This window comes from Dreissena polymorpha, chromosome 2 (genome assembly GCF_020536995.1).
Source record: "Dreissena polymorpha isolate Duluth1 chromosome 2, UMN_Dpol_1.0, whole genome shotgun sequence".
Classification (NCBI taxonomy): Eukaryota; Metazoa; Mollusca; class Bivalvia; order Myida; family Dreissenidae; genus Dreissena; species Dreissena polymorpha.
This window is the reverse complement of record NC_068356.1, coordinates 64,462,400-64,483,994: the sequence shown is the minus strand read 5'-3', so window position 1 is coordinate 64,483,994 and position 21,595 is coordinate 64,462,400. Positions and strand designations below refer to the sequence as shown.

The 21,595-nt window shown below is 33.9% G+C and overlaps 2 protein-coding genes across 7 annotated transcripts in view; one reads left to right on the top strand and one right to left on the bottom strand.

The window, feature by feature from the left end:
* The window catches only part of LOC127867342 (uncharacterized), a 442,512-nt gene that overhangs the window by 74,304 nt on the left and 346,613 nt on the right, over positions 1-21,595 (top strand). The window lies entirely within an intron of this gene.
* On the bottom strand, positions 1,241-19,229 carry LOC127867335 (coadhesin-like). Of its 5 annotated transcripts, none has more exons than XM_052408420.1 (11): positions 19,136-19,229; positions 16,991-17,032; positions 15,317-15,396; positions 15,032-15,103; positions 14,608-14,752; positions 14,028-14,150; positions 6,697-6,867; positions 5,991-6,161; positions 5,459-5,626; positions 4,208-4,375; positions 1,241-1,786 (listed from the first exon to the last, which is right to left on the bottom strand). In XM_052408420.1, the coding sequence occupies exons 1-11, from the start codon at positions 19,143-19,145 to the stop codon at positions 1,380-1,382; spliced, it is 1,557 nt and encodes a 518-aa protein (XP_052264380.1). In that variant the 5' UTR covers positions 19,146-19,229; the 3' UTR covers positions 1,241-1,379. The 5 variants fall into 5 exon arrangements, with proteins under 5 accessions (XP_052264380.1, XP_052264383.1, XP_052264379.1 ...); XM_052408423.1 differs by lacking the exon at positions 19,136-19,229 and adding an exon at positions 18,967-19,078 and having other exon boundaries at positions 4,208-4,318; positions 5,570-5,626; XM_052408419.1 differs by lacking the exon at positions 19,136-19,229 and adding an exon at positions 18,967-19,075.

Sequence of the window (21,595 nt, the reverse complement as noted above, 5' to 3'; positions counted from 1 at the left end):
TTATTTCATTTATTTCCGACGATATTTAGGTACCGATTTCAAACAACAGTTTTTATCCGAAAAACACTCGTTTCAGGTGGACTTGGCTTTAAACAAGACCGACATGAGTTCTTGCCTATCTTACTAACGTTAGATAGCTAAATAGTGTATATCACCCTTACTGAGTGACAAGCCGTCTATATAATTATACACGCACGTGACAGTTAGTCACGATCAGTATAAGACGTTGTTTAACGTTCAATGTACTAATTTCTGACAAGACGTTTCCCCGTATAACGACCTGTTACGCTGTAGTCCTAAGAACTGTACATCTCGCTTACTAGTTGACACTATGTCTCATTAATATTAGTATCAGTGACAGTGAGAAAGGCTTGCGATAAAACGATGTTTCAACACTATTTTCTGATGGGTTTAACATGTAAGTAGACATGTCTGACAAAAAGAATTTCTCGTATAGCGGCATTGATAGGATTGAGCTATGAATATTTCCAATTAATTTTGCTAGAGGACATGTCTTATTTACGTTTGTACTTGATGCAGATTAGTGATACATACTTGTCTTTATTCTGGCATGTTGATGTTTCCATTTCTAACCCACAAGTGGTCAACCCGTACGAGGCAGGGTACGAATTTAGAAAAATGCAGATTTTGCTAAACTTGTGAGCGACTTTGTTTAAAACTGCTACATCTACAACATATGGTAGGAAATTTTAAACATCGGCGATATCAGCTTTATCTTCTTAGTCTAAGTTCCCAGACATTCGCTGTTTAACGAGTGTATGCAATATATTAAAAAGCGTTTAATCGCTGGAAACTAGTTTTCAATCAAACCAAACGATATATTGTGATTGTTCGTAAGCATGGAAGGGCACTTCGTATCAACAAGCATTTACAACCTTATTCAAAGCACTTGTAGATAATATTTTGTTGTGATTTCCTTGCTTGTGAGATTCGTTGAGATTATTTGTAATATTGTAGTTATTCTTTGATTTATAGTGTTATACACAAACTTCGTAAGCGCATGTGTTATATGTACATCAACGACATAGCCACTGTTGCCACACTATCAATAGAATTTCATTAAGAAGAAAGAACACATGCATAACAAGTAAACATGCATTTGTGTAAATATTCAGTACAGTCACTCGAAAAGTACGTATTGCCAGCAAAAACTGCAATACAACTTCGTATTTCAATTGCTTTTTTTACATTTCAATGCTTGTATAAATGCTACATTCGACTCATTGGAAACTGGCAATCAAAGAACAACATTTTATAAATACAATGTTACGATTACATTTTTAAGAAATATATGTGTATATAATGTTCTAAGATACCATGAATATAAAAAAACTACCATTTATTTAATAGTTTAATTGTTAACTTATGAGGATTCCTGTAAATGTTGAACTGTAATGTAAGTTTAGGTTTCCGACAAACATGCCACCAGCACACCTTTTTAAGCGGACGTAATCATTCATCATCAACTGCACCTGATTAGCATATGTCACGTGAGTGTGGTTAGAGTCAAATTTCATCATGGCGATTTGATTATCATTTTTATATATATAGAAGTCTTGGTGAGTGGTTTCTGCTACTAAATTCCACTCAAACCAGTATGTTCCAGTCTTCGAAGCCGTGAATGTTGCCCTTTGAAGATTAAACTGTGGATTTGCACGCGATATGAATGTATCAAATGCGACCTCACATGTCCTTGGTATCGTCCATGAATTTCCGCTGCAGGATGTCATGACTGGTGTGCCCACAACAAATTGAATATCGGTGCCTGAAACACAATAACATACATACAAACATTCGTTTAATAAAACGATGAAACCATTTATGTTGTTATTAACAGATGTTCCATTTTTTTATTGTTCTTTACTTCAAATTCCTAGACGCCTATCAGTATCAGTCTTGTTAAATAAGTTGCAAGTATTGAACAGGTGACTATCTTCATTACTGTTTGGTATCTTTGTAAATTAGATTTTAATTATGCGAATGCGGAATTACGGCGTTAATGTATATGCATGAGTTTTGATGGTAACTTGATGTTTTATTTGCGTTTAAAAACGGGTCACATATTACACGATTATTGTACTGATTAGGATATATCAAAGAATATCAACACAAAAGTCGGTATAATTTTCTTTTAAAGGCAACATATTCAAAAATATCTATATAAAGAAAGTAAAGACATGAAGTAGTTTACACATTTACTTATGTCTAGTTTACTTATCATCCCATTTCAAATATTACAAAGAACGAGACAATAGAATAGAATTCACAGCTTTTTAGTTTTATTTTATTTGAACTTTGAGCGGGAGAAAAACAAGTAAACAGCTGGTTCGACAAGTTTACCGATATAAATATAAACAAATGGTCTTTTTGTAAATTGAAAATTATTATATATATATGTTTTGGTATTTTCTTTAAATATATAATTGCATTTCCTTAAAAAAAACATTGATTTTGATATGGCGTTTTAATGTTATATGCTTTGTAAATATATGGTTGAATTTAACATCAAACAATTACCCGTCGACTCAGTTTGTTAGTATTATGGTTTGGAAAATGGAGCAAATGCATTGATACACATTTTGCTAGATACTATTATATAAGGTTAAAACAGGCATGCAGTGCGTTTATCTCTTCATTATACTTTAGATATTTATATTGAACATTGACAAATAGTGTTTATTAAATACTATCTTATTCGTTTAAACCGATGGTCTGTGTGATGTGTAATTAAATTTGCTTACTTTTGAAAATAGATAATTTGTCATTTTAGCATCGTATCTTAAGAATGATAAACAGAATATGCATACGAATGTGCTTTCACAGCAACAATACCTACTCCTTTTTTAAATAAAGCTTATAATAAAGCTTCTGGCCTGCAATAATGAAATACAACATATCTTCTGTCTGTGAAGACTGTATTTATTATGTTCTAAAAGGAAGAAGCAAAGTATTACTCGTATTGAACTTTATTAAGAAAAGCGTTTAACTGTCTAAACATTCGTTAATTGGGTCTCTTGTTGTTATGGTGAGCATAAATAATGTAAGCATATATAAGTCAAATAACTGGAGATTAAGTATAGATCAACTTAGTAACTGCATAAACAAAGTGCATATATGCAATAAACAAAATAACATAATTGCAGTACAGCGTCCACAAGATAAACAGGAAATACAAGTACCTTATTATACAGTTTTCAATTTAACTATTAAATGATTTATACCTGTCTATTTAGATTTTAATATCATGTTCAAACGAACGCTATATTACATTTTAAAGGTGTTCATTGTATGATTGAAGAACGTGAGCTCTTTTAAGCGATTGGTAAATGTGATGATAGTAGGCCCATAAAGCCTTTTATCAAATATCGTATCTTTTTGAAATTGGTTTCAGTTGTGGACATATGTTTCGCTTCTGATAAAAATCACAGTTTTGCGGATGGAATAAGAATACATTGTATGCCAGTGATTATTTGAATCTGTATTTACTAAACGTTTGGATCGGCGATCTATTAAACAAAAAAACATGTTGATTGTAGTCAATAACCGTTTCGATATTGGTTTTGTTTATCAACATAACTAAAATGGGTATGATAGCATTATGAAGCGCTACTAGCCATAATTTGTGTTATTTAATAACGCAACAGGAATTTGTTTATGCTCAAATTAAACCATAATTATAATATTATTCATTTAAACTTATGTATGATGTGTTTATATTAACATTATGTTTAAAGTTTCTTTGTGCCATATGATTTGTTAAATAAACGTTAATTAATCTTACGCATTCAGATGAATGTGTCAATACAAATACTGTATCGTTTATGTAATCGATTTTATTATATCCAGCACACGTTAAATAGTGGGCTTATTGAATAACAAATGAATCCGCATCATACAAATATGTTAAAGAAAATTGTAATATCGAAATATGTTTTAGAACGGTCTGCCAAGGCTGTTTATCTAGTTATTCCGTGCCGATATCGTCAGTTGAAATTAAAATAAGTGTTTGAATTTATTTATATACCTCGATTTACATTCGTTATCATGTGTTTTCTTTTTTTGGGGTCGCGTACACGAAACTACCAGTTTAGGATAGCGGTATAAATGATCTTCTAGTTATTATAAACAAAGCGAGAGGTTCGTTCATCAATTGATTAAGTATTAATAATACCATAAGTGTATTAACCTGTACAAGGAACGTTGTTACATAAGTCAGTGTTCTGCGATGGACCATCGCAATAACGCCCAAGATATGACGGAACTGGATTGTTACACATCCGATCTCTTGTTCTTAGACCTCCGGCACATGTTGCTGTACAAGAACTCCAGTTTTCCCATGCCGACCACCCACCATCTAGTAAAGATATGTGTTATAGAAATGATAACATGGATTTTTGTGTATAAAGACACAGTTTAAAAACAACAAAAATTGAAGTAGGACAAGAACATATTAATATGTGTCTAAAGATCTATGATATGATACATGATATCATGTTCAAACGAACGCTATATTACATTTTAAAGGTGTTCAATGTATGATTGAAGAACGTGAGCTCTTTTAAGCGATTGGTAAATGTGATGATAGTAGGCCCATAAAGCCTTTTATCAAATATCGTATCTTTAATTGGTATCAGTTTTGGACATATGTTTCGCTTTTGATGAAATGTACAGTTTTGCGGATGGAATAAGAATACATTGTATGTCAGTGATTATTTGTATCTGTATTTATCAAACGTAAGGATCGGCGATCTCTTAAACAAAAAAAAACATGTTTGCCTGATTGTAGTCAATAACCGTTTTGATATTGGTTTTGTTTATCCACATAATTAAAATGGTTATGATAGCATTATGATAGCACAGCGCTATTAACCATAATTTATGTTATTTAGGAAAGCATCAGGAATTTGAGTATGCTCAAATTAAACCATAATTATAATATTATTCATTTAAACTTATGTACGATGTAATTATATTAACATTATGCTTAAAGTTTCTATGTGCTATATGATTTGTTAAATAAACGTTAATTAGTCTGACGCATTGAAATGAATGTGTCAATACAAATACTGTATTGTTTATGTAATTGATTTTATTATATCTTTCGCACGTTTAATAGTGGGTTAATTGAATAACAAATGAGTCCGCATCATACAAATATGTAAACAAAAATTAAAATATCGAAATATGTTTCAGAATGGTCTACCAAGGTTGTTTATCTAGTTATGCCGTTCCGATACTGTCAGTTGAAACTAAAATAAGTATTTGAATATATTTACACCCCGCTATCTACATTCTGCCTCATTTCTTTTCTTTTTTGGGGGTCGCGTACATAAAGCTCGCAGTGAGGATAGCGGTATTAATCATCTGCTTGTTATTATAAACAAAGAGATTATTTCATCAATTGATTAAGTATCAAGAATACCATAACTTTAAAAACCTGAACAAGGAACATTGTTGCATAGGTCAATGTTCTGCGATGAACCATCGCAATAACGCCCAAGATATGACGGAAATGGATTGTTACACATCCGATCTCTTGTTCTTAGACCTCCGCCACACGTTGCTGTACAAGAACTCCAGTTTGCCCATGCCGACCACCCACCATCTAATAAGGATATGGGTTTATTGAAATGATAACATGTATTTTTGTGTATAAGGAAACATTTTTAAACCAACGAAAAATAAAATAGGACACGAATATATTTATGAGTGGCTATAGATTTATGATACTAAACTGTTGTGTAAATAAATCACAATTTCTTCCTGCTTGTAATGTTTAATTACGTATTTTAATGTGAAATGGAAACTATACTCAAATAGAGCCATGTGTATGACATACCATGCTGATAAATAACCATGTCATTAATAATTTAATAATTTTCACGCATGTGATCAGAACAATTGTCTTGATAAAAATATAATTGGCGCTCAACCTACAGTTTCAGTTTTTCGATAAAAAAAAGGAATACTTGTGCATCCATGCTCGTAGCAAATCTGATCATCTCTGGAATCTCCATAACAGTGGTCACCATCTTTTGACGGATATGGATTAGAACATGACCTGTCACGTCTCTGCATGCCCACATCGCACGTGACTGAGCACGATCCCCATGGTGACCAAAGGCTCCAGCCACCGTGAACTGTCAACAGGAAAGATACATAATCAGATATGTGTGTATATATGTATGTATACTTCCCTGTGGTTGCCTATATTATTATCTATATCCATAGTGACAATATTAAATAAGTCATATATATATATATACATGCATACAGACAAATAATTTTGACGAATGTTATGTTATTATTACTTTTTCGGAAATTCAGCAGTTGCATTTTGCAAAATATGTTTTGATTGAAGGTGAAGCAACTGTTACTGTTAAAGACATGTTGTGCTAATGTAAACATAAGTCATAAGTATAAATTGGTTATCACCAACGCAATCAATCATCATATACTTTTCACATCGGATCTCTTTTCCCCTCAGAGAAAATACTACATTTACAGCTATCGCACAACCGTTGAGCATTAATGTTGAAATTTAACTTGACATATTGCGTTTATAATTAACATGTTCATCAACACGTGCAGCAATTCCTAAATGACGACCTCATTAAAACATTTGTATTATTGTTCGGTTCAAAATAAATATATAAATGCATGTTTTACTCATACCCGGGCAACGATCTAGTATGCACATTTGACTTTCGGTTCCTATTCCAAAACAATCCAGACCGCCGTTTTGAGGCGCAGGATCCGTGCAATTTCGATGACGTGTCAGTGTTCCATTTGCACACGTGACGTCACATCTACTCCATGATGACCACCAGTTCCAATTTCCATCAACTTTAAACAAAAGTATTCATTGATTAAAACGGTTCCTTTTTCCCCATATATTTTATAACCTGTCAATTTAAAAATTAATTCAGTTGGTTATTTTAAGCGAATTTATTTCGGAGTGTATATACATGAATTACACACACAGTAATACGTGGTTTGACATGAAAGCTAAACTAAGCTTATTGTAAGTCGTTCAACGATCTTAAATAAACGATAAATTAGGACAGAAGGACTTCAATTGTTGTATGGAGTTTGTTTTGGAAAGGACTTGCATGTGTATTATTAAATTGAAGTAAGTTTTGATGGCGGAAAGTAAGATGAGCATGGGTATAGATCGATGTAGTGGATGTGTACCGTAAAGTTAGTTTGTGGAAGACACATGTCGCTTTTTCAGTTGGGTTAGAGAAATGGCAGCATACCTAGAGTGACAGATCAAGCAAAAGCTAGAAGGAAACGGGGACACAAGGATTATAAGGGCATTGATACAGAAGGCGTCTTATCGAATGGTTAAGATTTATCAATAAAGGTTGGCACTGCTGCAAAAATACAACTATCTTCCAAATTTAGAAATTATTTCGAAATAACAATACCTTGGTTGAGAGTATGTAGAAGTACGATAAAGAGTTCAAGAGATGCATTCGAATGGTGGAGTATAAAGGACAGTGCAAAAATTAGTGTCTAGCCGTTTTGTAATCGCCACAAGAGCAAAGAAGGGATTGCATTATACTTTAATAATTAGGTCATGTGAAAGCACATTGCAGTTTGTGCACAGTCGCGTATATATAATCTGGGATTAATCTTTGCCATAATAATATCATTTTAGAATTGTAGAATTTTAACTGCTGACAATTGTCGACTTTTTTGAGCTGAGGAGATTGATGTTGCGTTCAAGATTCCGGTTGGAGGGCCATTGTAAGCACACGTAGTGGATGGGGTAAAAAAATATAGTAGAGCGCAGTTCGAGCTCTTGGAATATAAATTTCCTTAAATTGTAATAGTCGTTGGTATTTGTGGGTGGACATAGGTCAGAAAACTAGGTCGCGCTTAGGTTGTCAGTCATTTTGTAAAAAGTGTGAGTTTATGTTTAGCTTTACTATTAAGTTTAAGTTTTAGTTTCTCATCCGACTTCTAACGAAAGATTGTGAATAGAGATTGATTTCGTGGAACACGTGACTCTTCGTGCAGCCTCATGTTAGACAGTTCTTGGTCTTGTAATGTGCGATTGACGTAAATTACATCGTCATTTTTGAGCAAGGGACGTATAAATCATAAGTAGATGGTTTCCAAAGAGGGAATGTGTTAATTAATTTTTTGTTTGTTCGTAACGTTTATTGTTGTAAAGGCCTTATAAAAATGTACTCTATATGGATGCCCCATTTAATATCTTTCTTAAATTAGAGCCTTAGATGAATATGCTTTCTTCCTTCGCTAATGGCGATGTTATCCGTATATCCATATTCTTCCAGCGGGATGTTGAGTTGTGTTTTTCTTACGACTAAAGCATTGTTTACGTTATTTTAGGATTAAAACAGATAAATAATGTTTTAGCCTATTTGTTGAGTCTTTCGAGACCGGAGTTAAGTATAGTTGCAGCGTTGACTGTATTGTCGAAAACAACATTAATGCTAGTGTCGTCGGCAAATAACCTGATGTTTGATTTAATATAGTAGACATTATAATTAATGAAGATTAAAAACAGAGGTTGCCCTAAAATTGAGCCTTATATACCGCAGCGTTTAAATGAGATGAATTGGATTCTGCATTAGGGAGAACACAATTTCGTGTTACGGTTTGTAAGATAGAATTTGAGCCAGGATACAAGACTTCTTCTTATGCCTAAATGTTTAAGCTTAATGCCTCGGTTACACTGTCACGAATCAGAGCTACGAACAAGCTACGAATACTTTTCGGCACAGTTCGTAGCTATCCTTACTGGACCGTGGCTCTCCGTACTTGATCCGTGATCAATCGTAGTAGTTTTAGGATGTCTGTAGCGACTCTTGACAAATTTTGAACATGTTCAAAAAATTGCTACAAATTTATCGACCGTAGCGTATCCGTAGCAGTCAGTACTAAACAGTACTGATCCGTACTTGTTGGTAACGACACCAAAGTCGTCCGTACCTTTTCGTAGACCCAAAGATTTTAAATTACTTCTACGGATAGATACGAAGAACTACGGAGCGGTACGGTTACGCTACGTATAAGCTACGATTATTCCACGGATATACTTCGGAAAGCCACGGTTCTAGTACGTTGTGCTACGGATAGGCAGGAATTTGCACGATCTTGTACGATGTACTACATTTCAGCACGAAACCGTACGGACATGTACGGTCCACTACAATAAATTGCTACTGAAATACATCATTGAAATTAAAAAGCAACCGTACTTGCATTTGTTGAGTTCACAATCATGAACCGCCAGCAAATTGCGTTTGCGATAAATTTGTTACACTAGGATATTGATAAGGCACAAAATGCAGAGGCCGTAGTCGAGCTGCTTGACGATATGCACAGAGGTAATACTGATTCAGTATCGTATAACTAGTATAGCTTTGTGCTAAAAGTTACGTATTTTGAAAATATTAGACTTTGAACTTACTAGTAATACATTTTTTAATTTTATTTTTTTGCAGGTAACTGTCTGCCTCATATGCCTTTTGAATCATGCTCTTACTTTTACGTGATTTAATAATTTTTAATTAATAGCCGACATTATAAAATATAAAATTAATCATACTTTCCTAAGCAATATCTATATTTGTACATCAATAATTACATACTTCATCAGGTCAGAGAAGAAAAAGGAGGTGGTGGATGGGTGACTGGATTATAAGACGACCCGGCGCTTTGTTTTGGATGAATGAGGTAGACTCTTCACCAGACACGGCTGATTCCATTATTTATGTTACGCGCTGTTGCTGCCTCTTGCATGTTCTCTTTTTGGGAGGCATTCTGTGTATGACAATACAAGATGCTGCGTGCGCAATGTTCAATCGTAGTTCGTTCCTACCTATCCATACCAGTCCGTCGTAATTCCAACTGCTTCGTAGCGGACCGTTATAGTTCGTACTAGACCGTAGCGATTCCGTAGTTAATCGTACTCATTCGCGTAGCATCTTACTTTATCGTACCAAACCGCAGCAAATTTGTAGTTTGATCGTACCGATTCGTGGCGCTCCGTACTAAATCGCGTTGATCAAAAGCAGTCCGTACCTTTACTTGTTTGTTTTCCAACATTTGATAGTAGATTCGTTGTGCTTCGTTCTGAAATCGTAGCGGCTTACGAATTTTGACAATGTCGTAGTCATTCGTAGCCGATTGAATCGTAGATTATTTGTAGCTCTGATTCGTGACAGTGTGACCGAGGCATATGCCATACACGGTCGAATGCTTTGTTTATATTGCAGAACATCGCTCTGACCTCTATTCCAGAATCGATAGTCTCGCTAAAGAAGTTATAACGAGACAATGCTTGTTTATTGTTGAATTACCAGAGACAAATCCAGATTGTATTTAGTAAATGTAAGTAAAATATAATATGTTCAAATACTTTTCTTTGTGTGCTGAGTATGGACATAGGATTTGAATACTGGGTTGACAAAAGCTTCTTTCAATGGTTCTAGGAATGCTGAGTAGTGTTAGAAAGTATTAAAAATATCACTGAAAGAAACAGAAAGTTCAGTTTAAAGTTCTCTCAGGATGCCGTTGTTTACTTAATCTGGACCAGAAGCTTTTTTTAATGGTAATGATCTCTCAAATACGCTTAACAGGGTAAGTTTAGAACAGGTACCAAGTTTGATCGGGATTGATTATGTGAAATTGATTTCGAGGTCATTGCGTTTTTTGTAAGATTGATTATTTTTAATGTAGACTAAGACACAACCGTGACTGTCTCCAGTCCGATTCTCTCAGGGATGAAAATTGGGAGAAATCTGATCGTGTGTGTGGGTTGTATCGGTAAATTATGATTCTAAGAACGATAAAGTGTCGAAATCCTTAAATTCGGTGTATAAAATGTCTATTTTATTGATGCTATTTTTGACGTTTGTAGTACATGAAGGATAAGTGGTCACTCAACTGACTGAAAAGAAGAGGTGAATGATGTTGAAACAGACTTTATGTTCTGTCTAAAAATAGGACCGGGGCTAGGGTTGAAGTCACCACATAATAAGACAGTACGAACATGTAGGCGAGATAACACCCGAATGAATAAATCAGAAGGTTTAGTAACATGCATGTCAGATCGATATTGGAGAGGTAAATTTCCGAGACTGTGATCTTTGAATGGGTATAAGGGGTAAAAGGTCTGGCCACCGTAATGGTTTGCAGATGATGTATGATATTATACATCTCCACGTGAAAGAGGACCATTAAGAAAGAGATAACAAGACTTCACGATATATTAATCGTTTGGTGTATATGTAGATGCAACACTTGCTAGTAATCAGGTAATTCCTGGGCTGAATAACGCATTGACGTTAGGCACCAACCATCGGCAGTTTGGATAAGAATTTAAATTTATACCAAACTCCATGGGATGCTCCAAAAAAGTATAGTGTAAGAGAATAGGAGCCGAGGACAAGTGAGAATATGAGAGAAGCGAAGAGAAATGTCTCGCATGTCTCAATTTAAGTAAGAGTGAATATTAGGAATGGAGAGGTGTTTAAAATTCTTGATAAAGCGTTCTCATACAAGGTAGAAAGCGAGAGGCTAAGTCAGTCAAGTTGGGTTGAGTCACAGATGATGCAAATGGATAATAAGGACCAGTTTACTAAAAGACATTTACATTTAATCATGTTTATTATGATGGTCTTTTTATGCCCCCTTCGAAGAAGAGGGGGTATATTGCTTTGCTCATGTCGGTCTGTCGGTCGGTCGGTCGGTCTGTCGGTCGGTCCGTCCACCAGGTGGTTGTCAGACGATAACTCAAGAACGCTTGGGCCTAGGATCACGAAACTTCATAGGTACATTGATCATGACTCGCAAATGACCCCTATTGATTTTGAGGTCACTAGGTTAAAGGTCAAGGTCACGATGACCCGAAATAGTAAAATGGTTTTTGAATGATAACTCAAGAACGCATACGCCTAGGATCATGAAACTTCATGGGTAGATTGATCATGACTCGCAGATGACCCCTATTGATTTTTAGGTCACTAGGTCAAAGGTCAAGGTCACGGTGACCCGAAATAGTAAAATGATTTTCGGATGATAACTCAAGAACGCTTTGGCCTAGGATCATGAAACTTCATAGGTACATTGATCATGACTCGCAGATGACCCCTATTGATTTTGAGGTCACTAGGTTAAAGGTCAAGGTCACAGTGACCCGAAATAGTAAAATGGTTTTTGAATGATAACTCAAGAACGCATACGCCTAGGATCATGAAACTTCATGGGTAGATTGATCATGACTCGCAGATGACCCCTATTGATTTTGAGGTCACTAGGTCAAAGGTCAAGGTCACGGTGACCCGGAATAGTAAAATGATTTTCGGATGATAACTCAAGAACGCTTTTGCCTAGGATCATGACACTTCATAGGTACATTGATTGTGACTCGCAGATGACCCCTATTGATTTTCAGGTCACTAGGTCAAAGGTCAAGGTCACAGTGACAAAAAACGTATTCACACAATGGCTGCCACTACAACGGACAGTCCATATGGGGGGCATGCATGTTTTACAAACAGCCCTTGTTTATATTATACCCGCATTATTGCAATTATTGTGCAAAAGCGAACAACTAGGGCAACCTTCGGCTTATAGTTGTGTGCCTATGAATGCGTACATGCGAGAGTGTGTATGTGCTTGCGTGCGTGGGTGAATGTGTATGTTAGTATGGGTCCATGTATGTGTGTGGGAGGTGTGTGTTTGCGCGTGTGAGAGTGTGACCCAAGGCAGGCGTAAAAGACGACAATATGGTGCGACCGAAATAATGGAATTTGATTTAAATAAGAGATTGGCATTTAACTAAAAAGGAAATAAATACTGATACTACAATTCCAACATGTACCCTGGTTTAGTAAAGGGCTTGTTAAAGAAGGTCATCATTGTCTTGGGTAATGGTAATTTTCTGTAAACACCTTCTTTTATCATTGTTAACATTTCAAACAATTAGATTGTTCATGGTAAGAGGCTTAAGAGAAAGTATACCAATACACGACGTGACTTTGAGCATGATATGAATATTTTTGCTTGAAAAGAAATCTAAATATAAATAGCTAAAGTATTCATTAGTTGTCGTGGGAAAAAATAACTCACTGACTATTGATGCAAAGCACATACAAATAATAAACACAACGTCTGTATGTGAATGCGTAAATATTATGTTGTTACTTAGTTAGGTTTGTTAAAACTTTATTCAAAACAATGATTTGATGTTAATGTGTACACATGTAAACATTATTCGAAATATACAGATAACAAAATTGAATGTGTTTTGGATTTAAAAACAAGGTCGATGTGACACTAATATTAATTTCTCTCCATTTATGTGGAGTTTCGACTGTAAACAGTGTGGTCAGATGTCGAACTGTAAGTGTTCAGTTAACATGAGAAAAGGTTAAGGGTACGCACTATTAAAGAGAAATTTAGACAACAGAAAAACAACTTTATTTCATATGTCACTTGTTTTGATGAGATGTAACTCTAGCAAATTTCCTGGTACACGGCGTGATTCGGAGCATTAAACGTATGTCGCTTCGTTGCTATGATATATCGCTGTACAGCGCGGAACAAAAATTCGTTTTCTGCACAAGAGAATTGGTCGAAGCCATTTAACAGATTATTTGTAGTTAAAGCGCACGTTATGTCGGTAAAGCAGTGTGATCTGAGGTTTGTATAATGTTTTTTTAACTACACTGCCCGCATTCTAAAGCGTTGTCTAGCGATATGGCTATTAGTCCTGTAAGAAAACTATGCGCAATATAGAAAAGCTATTTTCGTGGTTATGATAATTTTTCCATCATGATTTGGTTAAATTGTTATAATGATGAAAATCAATTATCAAAAGTAGTTTGTTGTTTCATCGATATCTAAAAACGATATGTCGTTACAACACTGTATGAATACATTGATAACTGAAATGGCGCAAAATGTTAAACAATCTCAATAGATATAGTATATTGAACAGCAAATAAATTTTATAATTTACCAACCTACGTTGCAGAGGTTGCAGAACTTTGGACAAACCAACTTAGCCTTCTGAATGTCAGCACAAACATTGAATAGGGAGTGAATCTTGGCACAGTCCACAGATTGGTCGTCAGTACAGGTTGCCGCTGTGAATAAAGTCCTTCATTAGGAAACACACACATCTAGTTTAGGCTGTATACGTGTCAAGTAGTACAGCAATGCAAACTAATTATACACTATAGTATCAAAGAGAGCATACAAGTGATAACCATGATGAGACTTATGGCATCCAAATAAAACATACTGGTCAAACTTTATGCATACGATACAGTTATCGAGAAAACGTGTTTTATTGGACAGCGACACACAGTTGTTTGATTCAACGTTTTAACATTATATCATTTATAGCATAATCTGTAATAGGTTGAACAATAACAGGCAGTATTATGAAGACCGTCCTTGAACCTTTGTTCAGGTCCTGTATTGATTTTTCCGTTATAAATTGATAGTTTTACAACGTGTGTGTCTAATATTCACTTCGTTTGCATGTGTGTGATGCTATTTGTGCGTTGTGTTAGTTTGAAGTTGATCAATCGTACGTACGCCTCGGATGGTTACACAGAGCCTTGTTGCATAGGGGTGTGGCGCAACATTCGTGGCAGGCTACAACACGTTTGATAGACGACGATTCATCATTTGCAACAGATCGTCCAACCAAAGCACTTGACGGACCCAGTGGGTTACAATGCTGACAAAAAAACAGGTAAAAGTCAAATATAATAATCAAATCCAGTTTCATAACTACAATATACAATATTTAAGCAAGATGACCATTTGCCACAAAAAGACACTACGTATTATATATAAAAGAAAATGAATTTCCTCAGAGAATAATACAAGTATTTCAAAACAAACCCAGCAGTAAACGGCCATTTGTCTACAATTTTAAAAATACGAAAATAATGTAGCTTAATATCCATTGTATGCAACGACTGCTTGTTAAAATGAAATATGCATGCTTACTTACAATATTATCTTTGCACGTTAAAGTGTAAGTCCGTTCAATATTAGTCAGCAAAGTTGAACCCATGAAGCATGCCTGAAATTATAGAAATAAAAAAATATGCATATATCATCAAATGACAATAATATAAGCAATATAAGAAATATAATACATTGTAAAATGAACGACAACATTAAATACAGTGAATGAAATGCAGTTGACAAATAATAATTGATTAATCAAAGAACCCACATCATTAATTTGGGAATAAGTATTTACTGAAATATATTAAATGGCATGTAACAATACCTCATTAGAAGCGCAAGTGACCGTTTTGTTGCATGCGTTCACATCGGTCACATTTTGGCAGTCGTAACATTGAAGAGCAGCTGGATGAAATAGATTGGCCATGTAAAAGTGCAGTTCAACAATTGCGAATGTGTATATTTATAATGCAATAATAATATATTCACACGTATACCTATTTAAGCATAATCGTCATACGCAAATATTTCATTATAATCAAAACATTTAATCACGTTTATAAAATAAAATTCAATTAAAACGCAAAAGAAACTCAATCGTCTGTTGCAAGGATGCATTGAATTTGTGTTGAATGTCTCGATTATGGTGGACTTGCATAAGTAAACAACCGTATTTTTCCATTAGATTTGTCTCTATGCCTCTTTGACGGATTTGCACGATTATGGGTTGGAAGAAACATATTATTCAATCATAATCATTTTAAAACGAAAATAAAGCCAAGGCAGACATTGTGGAACACATCAATAATATCTCAACACACATAGATTTTTCTTGTGCAATACGTTATATTTGCCACGATCGTTAATGTTATTATCCGCTCGGACCTGTATACATGTGTTAAAATATATTTCATGGTATTCATCACATACACAGATACTTAAAATAAAATATTTTAATTTCATCGCCGATTTTTGCAACGAAGTTTATGGCATTCATTAACTTCCTTCTTGTTTTTGAACGTTTGCGTGAAAATATTCTTTATCTTTTGCTATGTTTTGAATTGCACAATTTGCCTAGTTGAATTTTGGTAGAAAAAAAAACACTTATTTAGTACGCATTCGTGTTTGAGCTTATAACAAATTGTACTAAGTAGTATCATGTCGATACACAATAACAAATTGGCCTTCACTCTATTTCTCTTTCGGCACTGCTTTTTAAACTGTATTTTCCAAAAATTAATGTTTGAAAACTCAATAACTTCAACGCTATGACACTTGCAAACATTATCTGAGTGCACTAATTATTTGAACACAAATACTATTCTATAGTTTTAAAAAAACATGTTTACTTGCACAAAGGTTTAAACAGTAGACGGAGTAGGACGACACTGTGTACTTGTATATTTTCTCAATTCATAGCTAACAACAACACACAAACGCTCAGAAATAATGCCGTAAAATGGAGTGTGTGCACAAGTTCAATGTGAATGGCTTACTATAGAGTAAAGTCTAATTTAAGAGATTTTTCCAATTACTCCTTTATAAACTTTTCAGAGTAGAACACATGAGAAAACAATATAGCTTTGGTTAAAAGCTCATTACATGAATCAGAAACGCTGATTACATGTAATAGCATGAAAGAGAGGATATAAAACAATAAATTTTAACAAAACGTATGGATTTTAGTTATGTATTCGAAAGAGTTATACAAATTTGGGGCGATATTATTGTTTAACTGAAAAAAACGACATTTCTTGTATCGAAAAGTGAGAGAGTTCGAAGAAAACAAGTTGCTGGCTCATTTGAATTATTTTGCAGTAGTAAAATGGAATTAGTCACACGCGGTGATTTTTTTTTACAAATCAATATGGAACGTGTAAATTGGAATTTTCAACTGACACACTATGTTTAGAAATAAATAATCATGAGAACATCAATTGAAATATACACATAACAAATGCGACTGTCTAGCAAAGTGACCCATGATGAGTATACGTACATGTCCATTTAATAATAGCTGCAAGTGCAACCAAGCACACATCTTAAATTAAATACTCACTATATTGAACAAATTTAAGTGTAAGAAGTATAAAGTGTTACAAAGACGGAATTAATTGGTTCAGTGCAAAATCAAAATATACTTTTTTAATAAAGGTAGTTTAGTCATTTAAATAGATCAATGTAGAGCGTATGCATTAAGAACAAGTCTTTCCAGCATTTCTAGAATTAAAATAAAGTATTTTTTAATATAGATATTGATGTTTTATTCATATGTCTTAATGGGACTTGTTCACAACTTGGAAAATGATAATTAAAAATCTAGCATAAATTCTACAAATATATTCATTTGTATTCGAAAAAGCACAATATCGCTTCATATTTATTTAAGGCTATTATAGTTATATATAAATGTTTCAAATAAACAGTGTATTATATAACACATAAAAGTGCAAAATAAGTGTATATTTCCTTTAAGCAATCACTTGCTCATCTCACAGTTGCTCATCCCATTAAGTATATAAATATTCAGAGGAATGTAGTTCCATCATCATATGACCCGCGTCATGAGAAGATGGGTATCATACCATATGAGGTCAGTGTAGTTCAAGAGCAGCCTGCACATTTTCACAGTCTGGTAAGGAGCTACGCTGTCCTCTAGGGATACCGCGAAACCTTTCGAGACCTTATAGCGGATTGGGTAGCTCCTGACGAGATTGCGCGATTACCTGCCACATACGGCATAAATCCCATTTTCGCTTGACGCGGTATACAATAAGCGTTTTAAATTGATATATAAGTTGTTGCGAATTAAGCAAATAAAATATTAGTCTATATCAAAAAATAATAACGGAAACAAATATATAACCATAACACAAACTTATATAAGACTTAAACTCACTATAATTTTACGAGTGGTTACGGAAATTACCGATCGTACAGATGTATTGATATATGCCAAAAGACTAAATAGCTTTAATATTTCAAGTTTATCAGCATTGAAATCATCGTTCTATCAAATGAGAATTAAAATCATACATTTATCAACCAGTTCTAGTCAGTAACACAAAAATCTTCGGGGCGCAACCATCGTGTTTTGTGGAAACCGATGATCGGTAATTTCCGTAACCACTCGAAAAATTTCAGCAGACAAGTTTTCTTTAATATCATTATGTTTTCCTCAAATATTCTACCACTAAAATAATGTATATCAATACACAAATAATTAATAAGTAATATTTCCTTGATTTTGGTGAGTAGCACTGCCTATACTGCTTAAAATTACGCATCAATTGCATAAAATATTAGAAAACAATCATATTTCAGTTTATCCTTCTAACCGATACTTTTATCAATTCCTATAGCTCGGTCAACCACTTATTTTGGAAATAATGACACATATCTAATTAAACGTGAATTACTTATTTTTATTTAGAACCGTCTATCATATAAATGTGTTTTTTTCTGTTTAAAAATTTAATGTCAATTTTATATAAAATTGTAAAAAAATATATGCAAAAATTACTTATGTAATAGCAAATGCCAATACGGTTGAAAATATTTTATTTTAATAAGTATGTTCGTTTTATTAGTGAATAACGATAAAACTTCATTGATTTATTTAAAATGTATTACAAAAGCCCATTAAAACTCAAAATCAACGAATATTTCCTACAGTATTTCGAAAAATAAAGTTAAATCATATAAATTCAAAGTTCCTTATAGCAATAGCCAAAATGTCAACGGTAGATGTGGTTTGGTAACCTAGATTTAACGCAAAACAAAATGTTCGTTTAATTTTTTTGAGCACAATATATTCCATGTGAATTTCCGGCTACGATATCCGAACATTTACGAGCAAACGCGAGATTGAGCATTACAAGCTGGTAAGGAGCTACGCTGTCCTCCAAGGATACCGCGAAACCTTTCGAGACCTTTAAGCGGATTGGGTAGCTCCTGACGAGATTGCGCGATTACCTGCCACATACGGCATAAATCCCATTATCGCTTGACGCGGAATCCATAAAGCGTTTTTAATTGATATACAAGTTGTAGCAAAATAAGAATATTAAATATGAGGCTATATCGAAATATAATCACGGAAAAAAATATCCATAACAAAAACTTATATAAGACTTAAACTCACATCTTTTCATGTTGACCAGTGTTTATCATGAACGGTTCCGATTTGGACAATTTTATAAAAGCCACTTTTAAAGTCACTCATTCATGGTCGGTAAATTAGATTTTAAGTGAATAGTCTTGCATATTTATTACACCTTATCTATAGTGTTCCAATACGTATGTTCCTGAAAGCATGTCTTTAGGCGTTGTGCTTTATCGACATCAACTTTAGGCCCAATGTCACGATTTTGGTAATGTTAGAATCTCATTATCTCAACTATATTATCTTCTTATTGAATGTACATTCTAGTTTATGGACCCGTTATTGTCTACTTTGGTGATGAGGTGCTGAAAAGATTATAAATGCAAAACGTCTTTACGAAATTATCTGTTTTGGCCTACATTGACTTTTGCTGATTCGATCTGAAATCAAACGCACGCAGGTGTATAAACGCAAACATAGCATTTTGCTGTTTAAATAACAACTTTATAGTGAGAATTGTTTACAATACCTTGCTTATGTTCTTCATTTTACTGTGTATTACATCCCTATGTCAACATGTAACTCCTTATTGTGGTGATTGGTGGACACAATGAGGTTACCTTTATCGATTGATGGCAATCTTCTAGAAGACCTTAAAGACCTTGAAGTCAGAATTCTGGTTTTTATTAGTAACATATCGTCAGATGCAGTTTATGAGTGTTTTCTGGATATTTGAAATCTTTTCATACATTAGAAAAAAAAGTAGTTCGAACCTTCTCTAAATTTTAAATCAAAATGATAACGCTACCTTGAAGTATTAACTTCACTTTAAGATATCTGTTTTTGTTTTGTATTTGTTTTTTTATGATTCGCAAAGTGTCTGAAAAGGGATAACATATGTGCACAGTTATAATAAAATCCTTTACTACATGAAAGAAATAAAGCTAGTAAACGCCATGTTTAATGTTAAATATCCTGACGGTCTTTAAAGTTATTACCCAGACAAGCATTAATCTGCTATATTTTAAACCTCTGAAATTAAAATATGACCTTGACCTTAGTTATGGTAATTTCCCAAAAACATACGATCACAAATTACACCGAAGAAAATCACGGTCTATTTTCAGCTCAATATTTTAAAAAAGCGTTTTTAAACCCTTCACATATAATAAGGTAATCTCATGCATTAAAATATATGTGTACAGAAATAATCATTATATATTTTACTGTTCTGTTGCGTATGAAAGTTTTCTAAATACTGGTATGTAATTGACATTGAGCTGTGAATGTTTAAGTCTTAAATACACTTGATGCTCTGTTATTTAATACGTGTCTGTATACTCAATATTAAAAACTGTATTTAAAATTGCAGAAAAAAATTCCAGCGTTTGTTTACTAGTTTTATTTCGAGTAAATACGTTAAAGTAAATTATTAGATTCCTAAACATTAATTGAGTTTTTATTTGTATTATTGGTGTGCGTCAGGTATTTATAGCAGCCTTCGGCCTACTTGCATCGACTTATACTGCTGCCATAAGTTCAATGACCATTGATTTCAACTAATTTATAGAATTATATTATACACTTACACAATTTACATGAAAATCAACGTATTTATGTTTTATACAGTCATTGAAACGGTGCTGTGTTTGATAGCCTACATATAACAACAAACACGTTTAAATCATATACGACACAACTGTTATAAAAAATAAATTAATAATTTCTTAAAGATTTTAGAATTAGATCATTTTGTCTGTAATATTAAATACGGTTATTGTTTTCGCAGTTATTTTCGTTTTCTATTCAAGGCATTAGTATGGAACCTTAAAAAAACGGGCATATACTATACTATATACTATACTATATATGCTATGCTTTCCGGCCGTCTGACGGTCGGACGGTCAGATGGTCGGTCAGAAGACCAGTTTGTTTCCAAACGCTGTTTTGGGAACGCTTTTACCTAAGATCATTCAAATTAGTGTGATAATTATATGTTATAAATGGATGGGGCATAAATAATTTTAAAGGATTGAACTTTTTATTTGCTTGTGTTATTCTCGCAAACATGAGCATAGTAAGCCTATAAGTGTTGGTATAGCTGATGACGATGTTCTTGTAGATGATTAAATTACTGAATCACAGTACTTTAGTTGAGAACTATTAAGGCGACAATAGACAATACCATTAGCAATTAAATTAGGTAAAGAGTTCAACACGCATGGGCTTTTATTCGAAGTATATTCTGCAACTGATGTCGAACCGTTTTTGTAAATACAAATTGCGTATACTGGTATGTGTTTGTTTTTCATAAGTCGTTTTGAGTTGTTCGCATGCGGAAATCGAAGGTAAGTGGTATGTAAGTCGGTCTGCTCTTAACTACGCTAAGAACGATAACCACCGCATCTGCCTGTTTATACTTCACCACTGGTACACTGCAGTCAGTGAGTGTCTGTATGTAATCAATAGTGTTTAACAGCTTGTGCGACGACATTGGCC

Excerpts from the sequence above, each read along its gene's own strand:
- LOC127867335 (XM_052408419.1), bottom strand. The coding sequence starts at position 18,991 with ATGGGATTTATGCCGTATGTGGCAG. Across the intron at positions 17,033-18,966 it reads ATTTATGCCGTATGTGGCAG|ATGTGTGCTTGGTTGCACTT; the intron begins GTAATCGCGCAA and ends ATTTAATTTAAG. Across the intron at positions 15,104-15,316 it reads TCACTTGCGCTTCTAATGAG|GCATGCTTCATGGGTTCAAC; the intron begins GTATTGTTACAT and ends CTATAATTTCAG.